Below are 9,498 nucleotides of genomic sequence, written 5' to 3'. Positions count from 1 at the left end.
GAGACCTCAGTGTGGTCTTCCACATCCTCACGAGGGGAAGTGGAGGGGCAGGCACTGATCTTTTCACTCTCCTGACCAGTGACAGGACTCGAGGAAACAGCCTGAAGCTGTGTCAGGGAAGGTTTAGGCTGGATATCAGGACAAGGTTCTTCACCCAAAGCAGTTGAGCAGGTTGAACAGGCTCCCCAGGGAAGTGTCACAGCACCAAGCCCGACAGAGTTCAAGGAGTGTTTGTACAGTGCTCTTAAGCACAGAGAGGGATTCTTTGGGATGCTGCTGTGCAGGGCCAGGACTTAGACTCGATGATCCTGATGGATCCCTTCCAACTCCGCATATTCCGTGATTCTGTGATTCTGTGGTAAGAGCAGAAGGTCAGCGGTCCATGGTGTGGGAAGGGAGAAGGGGTGTCCTGGCGCTGCTAGGGACCCTCAACGAGGACGGCTTTGTGAGGTGAACTGCAGCAACGCCAGTCGGGGTCACCGGGCCGAAGGATAGACAGCACGGAATGCGCTGGAGGACTAGCGCTGAGTGGGCTGGCGTTCTCGTGCCCTCGGTGCCATATGTGGGGACACGGAACCAGCCCCAGCCCACCGCGGAGCTCCCCGCTCCATTATTCTGAGGGGCAGGATCACCACACCCCCGTGTCCCCCCTCGGCCACCGGGGCCGCGCTCGGATACGCCCTCAGGGCGGGGCGAGGACGAGACCCCTCCCCCGGCAGTATGGCGGAGGCGGGGCGTAGACCGCGCGCGCGCCTGCCTGGGGTACCGCGGCTGCGCCTCGCCCGCGCCCGTCGCCGCCGCTATGGACAGCGACGAGGAGACGTTGGAGGAGATCGTGGAAGGTGCGTGTCCCGCGGCTTGGGGAGCGGGGCTCGCCGGCGCCGGGCGCTGCAGCAGGAGCTATGGGGATGCGGGGCGGTGGCGGCGGCCGGAGCTGGGCGCCCGGGGTCGGGCGGCAGCGCATGACATCAGCGGGCTTATGCAACGGACGGGCCGGGGCCGCGCACGTGGCGGAGTTTGTCCGGCGGCGGGGCCGGGGGGAGCCGGGGCCACGCTGGCGCCAGTACCGGGCGGGCGCTTTGGCTGCCTTCTGCCGCCGAGTGTTCCGGCTACAGCGGGGGGCTCTGCACCCCGGACGCGGGGATGGCGGCTGCTCAGCAGTTATTGTCAAAAATAACTCGTGACCGTGGTTTTCTGCCGCTGCTGTGCCCCCATGCGGGCGGTGGCCTGCAGCCCGCACTCCCCGGGCGGTGCGGCCGGTGCCCGGTTCTTCCCCCGGCGGCTGAGGGACATGGGGATGCCCGTCCTTGGGGAAAGCCCAGGGACAGAGGTGCAGTCACATAGGTGCAAATGGTGAAGGGAAAAGAAAGAGTAACTCCAAAAAGATACTGTTGCCATATCTATGGGCATCAGAGCTGGAGCCATCCGTATGGGAGTGGAGCGGGCCACCTTAGAGCTAATATACACCGTGTGTGTGCAGTTCACTTCTCATGTGTGGATAACTAACCCTTGTAGAGTTTTAAACCCAGAGGCAAATGCCTTCAGGAAGTGAATTGCTGATGGAAGCCTTAGCAGGCAGGGATGGAGCTCCCCAGCACACTGTCATCCCGTGAGGCGTCTGGGAGCAGGGAAACAAAGCACAGCATCTCTGTGGGAAAGCACCGGCTCCCCAAAGGTTCCTCGCCTGGAATAGCAATCTAAGCTGTTCAGCAGTTGGGACAGGGAGTAAGGAGGTATCTAAGATGCAGGTAATGCCCATGTTCGCCGTGAGCCGTGAGTCTCCTGTGGCAGAAGGATTAGGCCTCAGACCAAGTTGCTCCGGAGAAGGTGTCTAGCACGGCAGCTTAGTCTGACCACAGATGCGAGCTGAATAGCTGCTGCTCGGAGCTGGATTTATTGTCTAGGTGTGTAGTGTCGGAGCAGAAAGAGAAGCTTTGTTGTGTAGAACATGGGTGTGATGGGAGCGAGGCTCTCCTATGAACGAGATGTGTCCTGTGCCTTAACAGATGTGGTTTTCCACTCCCTTTCGTCCCCACTCCTCGAATGTGTGGATTACAGTTGTCTGGGGCAAGGAGTCATAGTTTTCATGCTCATATCACAGATAAAAGTGTTCTGCTGTATCCTGGATTTGTTTGGCATTACCATGGGCTAAGGAAACAATTTTTTAAAGCATCTTTTGTTCAGCAGTGTATATGAATGTGTGTGTTTTTCTGAGCAAGACAGAAGGAGGGTGCTCTTTGGGGCTGAATAGGGTTTTGCACTTACCCAAAGGAAGTTAGAAATATCATAGAAATCATCACTTTTATTTTTGTAGGGGGGAGTTTGATTTATTGTTGTTATCTCCCAAACATCCATCTGGCATCTTTGTGGACAGAATCTTTTACTGATGATGCATGCTGTATGTAATCTGTTAAGTAATAGTGATACTGACAGTAAAGGGCTTTTAGTTTTTATTTGTGTACATCAGTGGTTTCAGTAAGTGACGCCATTGTGAACTAGCCCCTATTAGGGTAATTCCTTTCCTTGAAAAGTTCATTTTTTGAGCTTAAGAGGAAATCTTGGGAGACCCTTAATGAAGCAACAAAAGTGAGGTTTTACAAAATATGGTTAGATGGTTTGGGTTTTATTTTTCGCAAATGGACGAGAGTGGTGAGAAAGGAAAGTGGAACACACTCCCCATGAAATTATGAGGATTTTTTCCATTGACTTAATCAGAATTACAGTCTACAATTCTAAAACAGAATTAAAGCCGAACGCCTCAGCCATACAGAAAAAAAGTTGTATTTATGTTATGAAACTTGAAATTGCTTTTTTTCCCCATGTTGTTGACTAAGAGAGACTGTGTTTCTTGTTTTGTTGCAGTGGTGGGGGGATGGTTCCATTTTTTTTTTTTAATAAGGGGAAACCTCTAGCACATTAAAATAATTGGATTCTTTGTATTGTGGCTGAGCTTAAGACCCTGTATAGACGCCATTGGATCAAAGTTGACCATTTAAATCTCTGAGGTAGTCTGTATCCTGCTGAGCAGGAGTCCTGACGTGTTCTGTGTACAAGCATGGCAGCTTTTGTGTTGGGCTTTGCATTCCAGCAAAATCTTGACAAAGCTGAATAGTCACAGAGAACAAAGTTGCAAGGGTTTTTTGTTGTTATTGCTTTGGGTATTTTTTTTTTTTAATATTACAATGTACCAATATTATCAGTGTATTTTTTAAATCCAGGTGTTTTATAAAAGTTTTGCCGCTGTAGTGAGGGGGAACCTGGTACTGTATTGTTTAGGGTTTGTTAACTTACAGCAGTGTACCCTTCCTATATTGATAAAACTTTTAATTAAAAAGGCTTTTAATTAGAACTATAAATGTTGTCAGAGTTTTTGGTCTAAAAGAGATGTCCACATCAGAAATGTTACTGACCTTTAGTTAAATTGGTCATTAATTCATTGATTATTAATATTTAACCATTAATAATAAGTGGTTCAATGTAGCTAAAACTTGTCCTTTCTACAAAAATGGGTGTCCTGACAGAATGGGAGGGAAAAAAGCCTTTCTTCTCTTTGGAACAAACAGCTTCTGTTTAAAGGGTTCCTCCTCAAAATAATTAAAAGCCTTTAGTGATAGAGATTTTTTCCTTCCACCTTTTGCCCTCTCTTTTTACTCTTATTTTCTCTCACTTTGAACTGATAAGCAGTGCCTTGATGGGTTTTACTAATTTCTTAAGCTTTTAACTGTTTTCAATCTCATTTGGACTAGGGACTTGAAGTGAGAGCACAGTCATGTGCAGGTGCAAGAGAAACTGTGGAGCATGCAAGAGAAGGGTGAGGGAGGGAATCCTGGCTCTTGGATGAGTTCAGATTCCTCACTGTTATTTTCTCCTGTACACCTTTCTAGGTACATTTCCATACTCAATGAAATCTGGCACAGCTTGTTCCCTCTCTGGGGACAGGACTCAAGATCTGGTAGTACTGAAGTGCCTCTTGTTGCCTGCATCAGCCTGGGCTGTAATTCAGTCCCACTCACACTGAAGTTTGTTTCTGCCTTTCCGTATGTGTGATGAACCTTTTCAGTTTAGGGCAAATTTGGTCAGGGAAGAGCTTGACCCAAAGCCTGAAGAAATGGATGCATATACTGTCACTGATCTCTAATAGGCTGTGTATGCGTCACCAGGGAACTGGGGGAATCAGAGGTAATGTTTTAGTTAGAAGCATGGAAGAACGTAAATATAGGTTAGCTGTTTTTTATTTGACAGTTTTCATGCAAAATTTATATGTGGTAAAATGTCACTGTGGGAGCACCTGCCCAGGTGTGTCCCTGTGCTGAGAGCAGCCCTGCAATAACCATCGTTTAAAACACTTCTCTGTCATTTTCCTTTGGCTTTGAAGAGGCAGTTAGAGATGCAATAGGAGCCTTCTTATGCTTTAACTTAGTAGAATTGACCAGTTATATTCAGTAAAACACAAACCATGCAGGTGAGGATCCAAGTGTGTTGTCTCTGCTTTCCCCCTGTGCAACAGCTATAATAGAGAAAACTGTATCAGCTATGGGTGGGAGCAGGATATAAAGTTAATACATGGGAAAGGCACTGGAGAACAGCCTTTAAAATATTAAATACCAAGTTGACTGACATATTGCAGGGGCACAGCATTATGCATATTACATACTTTTATTTCTTTAAATTCCTGTGGATATGGCTGCAGGGTGGCACACCCACATTATCATAAGGCCTGTGTTTATCAAAAGAAAAAAATCAAACCTTTTGTTATCCTGTTCTCACCAATAAAGGCATGTTTAGATAAAGAATTATTATACTTTTGAACATGTATATTAATACAAGTTAAAATAATATAAACCTTGTTTCTTTCAGAAACAAGTTTTGCTTATTATTCTCTTCTCTCTCCTGTCTCTCATCCCTTTTCTTTTATCCTTTTATTTTTATTTTAAGCTATGTGTTACACAAGTACAAACTTCAGTTGTACAGAATCTCTGATCACCGTTCCTAACAGCAATGATCTGAATTACTGTTTTGTACTAGGGAGCTACTGCATTTCAAGCAGCTACATAATGAGAGCAGGTTTGAAATCTTGTACAATAATTACTGTGTTCTGTTGCTCTTTGTTTGGATTTTATTTCAGGGCATCTAGATGACGATGGGCTGCCACATGGATTCTGTACAGTAACCTATTCATCGACAGACAGATTTGAAGGAAACTTTGTGCATGGAGAAAAGAATGGCCGGGGCAAATTCTTCTTTTTTGATGGAAGGTACATTCTGACTCTGATTTTTCTTCTGTATTCTTCCTTCTGCCTGTAGAGATGCAAAACTAATCTACATTGATTGTATGCTGCTGAGTTTCTGGATAAGATTTCTCATTAAAAACTGTAGCTGAAAAGTTTGCTGCTGCTGTAGCCATTCCTGTGGCAGCTTTGTATGTAATGAAGTGCCTGCAGTTGTTTCCTGGAGGGATAGTGCAGTGGTGTGAGCTCTTTTAACACTGTAAAGTTATGAGCTGATTAGAAATCGTACGAAATGGGAGGTGGTCAAAACTATTGAAAACCATGCTGACAATGACTTGGACATCAAAGTTCTTAACTGCAGGTGGAGCTCTTTGCCTTATAGAGCTACACAGAGAGTGCAACTGGCCCAGGAGCTCCCCTTGCTGGCCCTCACACACAGACATAGGACTTTGACAGGAAGGGTTGCCCTCTGCTTTGTCGAATTGTTTATCAGTTAATGGATTAAGTTAAATACAGGTTTGTTAGCAACTCTAGTTAATCCTCTTGTGGCCTGTTTTACTTTCAGAAAAGCCCCTATTATTTCCCCTCTTTTCACTGGCAATTGTGACAGTGAAATCAGGCTAGTCTGTGCCTATGCATGTGTTTTCTTCTCTGATGTTCATTATGAGCACCTTGTAAGTCTTCCCCCCACCACCACTGCAGCATTCCTGTCTGCAGTTGCTCAGAATTTCCTCCGAGGGAGCAGCAGATGTATAAAATGACACGATTCTTCATGGTTTTGCAGCTGTTGGTCACACTATGAATAGCAGCTGTTAAACTGACAGTCATGCCGGGTCTACTCTCTTCCTGCTCAGCAAAATTCTGAGCAGGAGCAGAGGAATTGTGCTGTCTCAGTGAGTCAGCTCCTTGTCTGTACTTGCCTTTGCACTTGCTTCATACTGGGGATTGTGGTTTTTTTTTTCATGAGAAAGATAATATGTTTATTCAGTTATGCAGAAAGTGATCAGGCTTCTAAGCTTGGATGAAGAAAAATCCTCACTGTTGTTGGTAATGGCCTTATTAAATCTTCTCTGAGTAACTGAAAATCAGTACTGCCCAGCAGCTGACTTCTCTAAAATAGTTTTGGGATTTTAATGTTGTCAGACAGCGTGTTTATGGACACATGTACATAATGTTTCTGTGATGGTAGATGGTCTCAACAGAGTAGTTGCTGATTGTACAGTCAGAGGAACTGAGCTGCTATTTTGATTGTAGGGCTGTTCCTCCATGTAATCCAGGGTACAGGCGGTGTTTAGTGGGAAGAGTCAGGTTGCTGGTGAGTCTTTTCTGTACTGCTTAAGTGTTGCCAACTCTTCTCTTTTTTCTTTTTTTTCTTCATAACCCTTAAGAAACTGGAACAGTTGGCTACTGATGACTTCAGGAACTAGCAGAATGAAAATATGCAAAAATAGTCTGCAATGTGTTTTTGGAAAATGGGATATTTTCATTAACTATTATACATTTTAATTTAGCTAAAGGAGCCTTAACTGAACAGTAACTAATTACTGAAGATGTCATTTATCTAGCTATGCCCAGCTAGAAAGACTAAGTTGCTTTCTGAAATGGATGGTTCAGGAATCATGATGTGTCGTAAGCATGACCTGGCATAAAACAGGACATGCTATTTCCATTAACTGTGCCATGGGCAAGGCTGAGTGCTCATGAAGATGAGCAATAAATATCCAAAATGTCTCAAAACAGCTCTCCCTTTGCAGAATCCTGTGCAGTAAGCTAGCTGGTTTCAGCACTCCTGGGTGTGTTACACCCTTGCAGACTGCTGGGCAAAGGCTGACAGCTGTACTGCTGTAGCTCTGTTGTTGGGGAGCAGCTGAGTCCTGTCAAATACAGGACTGGCTGCAGTGTAAGCATTCTCATTTTTTGAGTGTTGGGGAATAGGACTGGCTGCCTGGCTGCCTTGTTTGGTCAAGGAAATTTTTCCATTTGCTGGAATAGCTGCCCCCTGCCTGTTGATTATTTAAGGGAATGGAAACCTGGAATGAAATATCAGTTGGTTTTTTCCTCCCCATTCAAGAAAATACAACAAATTGCAGCATATTCTTTAAGAGAGGGAAGTTTCACCTCTGGCATACTCCCTATTTTGGATTGTGGACTTGAACTTTCCTTGGTGCTGGTGCTTCTGGAGTGCACTTTGCAGAACACTTTGCACTATAAAGGCAGGCATGAGAGCTGTGCTTGGCACAGAGCTGCAGCTGCCCTTTCTCCTTAATTGGAAATTCCTATAAATTGACATCTCCCAGAACACAGTTGAAAACTGTTATTTTTAGGGAAAAAGTTTTCAATGTTCCAATACAGAGAGAGCAAGAGATGAATGGATCAGTCTCTATCAATATTAACTGGAAGGATAATACCTGGAGTAAGTATTTTCCTCCCCAATTCATGTCGCTGGTTTAATTTTTAGGTAAGGAGTATCTTCAATCCCTTCTAGGCATAGTGGATAATGGGAAGACGGTACATCTGATAAATCTTGAGTTTGGTAGAATTTATGTTGTCAGAAGTATGATCAACTGAGAAGCAAACCAGAGAAATACAGGCTAGCTCAGGGTTTGTATTAAAAATGTTTTGCTTATGGAAGACACAGAAGCTATTTATTCCTCTTTGTGCTGGTCAAGTCTTAGTTGCAGTTATTGTGTCTGTCTGCAGACACCATACTTTGAGATCTTAAAAAGAGGAAAGGGGGGAGCAGGGTGGAAATAATTCAGAAACTGTGAACAGCATAAAAGTTTCAGAGAACATGACTTTTTAGGTGAGCTTGAAGGACATAGACTTCTTTCTTAAGGTATCATCCTTTTGATTTCATTAGATTAGGTGGATCTTTTGGACCCTGTTTGGAGCTTAACACAAAGAGAGAAAACATAGAAGTTTGAGTTACAGTAAAAGAAAATATATTCTTTCCAGGGCTGAAGCACTGTTGTAATTTAGCAATGTTTTAACTTCAACTAGTGCAATTAAAGGTAACAAGACAGGATTTTTGGTGTTTTTCATTACATAAACTGAGGGTGGCTGCTTCTTTTAAACAGTAATAATACATGTGGACGCTGTGTGTGTTGTCACTACAGTGGAATTCAAATCCAGTGATCTGTGATAAATTAGAAGGGAAAGTGGCATCATTTATAGTTAAGTAAGGACCCTGATTTCTGATGGTTCCCTCATCCTTCCCTGTGCTGTAGTGCTGTAGCTATCTGTGCAGCTCTGTAGCAACTTGGATCAAGAAATCCATTTGACTGAAAAGTAAAATAGTTTTCCTGCCCCTTCTTAAAACATGAAGTGCATCTGGTGTGCACTGAGGCTTTTACTGTAATGTATTTTCCCATGGAAACCTCATCCAGCTTGCCAGAGTTATGTAAAAACAGAGCATGAAGCAAGAAATAAAAAAGTGAATTCTGAACAAAACATTCCTTCCACAACTCTTGAAAATCTATTTTGTAAAACATGTAGAGTCATGTGCTCACAAACATTGTTTGGGCTTATACCTTAGATGTCTGCATCTGAAAAAGAATTCTGCAGTGAAAATATGTGTATGCTGACAGCTGGCTGTTAGCTAAGTGTGCTGAAGTAAAAGCTAAACAGGTTGTGTTCCCTTATGCTAATTCTAACATGAGAAAGAAATATCTGAATAGACCCTCTTTTATGGTCATTCTAAATAGACCTCTTTTATGGTGGCCAGAACGGCAAGACAAAACCAAAGTGAAAATTTTCTTTGTTTAACTCCAAGTGCAGCACTAGTTCTGTTTGACAGGCTGTGTTCCATTTTAAGAGAAATACATGAAAAATGACCGTTTTTAGCATGGTCTGTACAAGGCCGCTAAGTGTATTGCTGGGGAGCTGACGCTGAACTGTGGCAGGTTGCAGTTCATGCCCTATCGTGGTTCATCTGTACAGCAGCTCAATTTCATCTCAGCAGAGACATGTCAGTAAAGGTCCACACATAGCACGTAGAAAATCCTAATGTGAGAGTAGCCTGCTTGAGCAAGAATTCGTTCTTTGACCAGGAGTGTCCATTTGATGACTATTCCAGCCTACAGAAAATGCCAAGCATGTGATTGAGATGAGTGATGCTGTGTCCATGCAGCACACCCTGATGAAACAGTGCTGTAAGTTGTTTTCTCCCTTTGGAGCTCTGTAGAAAGAAGCTCCTGGTTTTCACCTTGGCGTTCCAGTGTGTTGAGGCTTTGGGTTCACCCCTGAGATGTCAACAGTTTTCCGCTGCTGT

At 44.2% G+C, this 9,498-nt stretch overlaps 1 protein-coding gene across 3 annotated transcripts in view; it reads left to right on the top strand.

Moving 5' to 3' along the window:
* Positions 1–737: 737 nt before the first annotated feature.
* Positions 738–9,498, top strand: part of SETD7 (SET domain containing 7, histone lysine methyltransferase) — a 29,472-nt gene continuing 20,711 nt past the window's right edge. For all 3 annotated transcript variants that reach the window (XR_014226406.1, XM_082281834.1, XM_082281833.1), the window contains exons 1-2: positions 738–842; positions 5,126–5,255. Coding sequence is in view for 2 of the 3 variants with exons in the window: in XM_082281834.1 (XP_082137960.1) it covers positions 803–842; positions 5,126–5,255 (170 nt within the window). In the remaining variant the exon portion in view is untranslated. The remainder of the gene's footprint in view (positions 843–5,125; positions 5,256–9,498) is intronic.

Source organism: Coloeus monedula (assembly GCF_965178545.1).
Source record: "Coloeus monedula genome assembly, chromosome: 5".
NCBI classification, from domain to species: Eukaryota; Metazoa; Chordata; class Aves; order Passeriformes; family Corvidae; genus Coloeus; species Coloeus monedula.
Note: the sequence above shows the minus strand (reverse complement) of the source record. Positions and strands in the feature narration are given on the sequence as shown.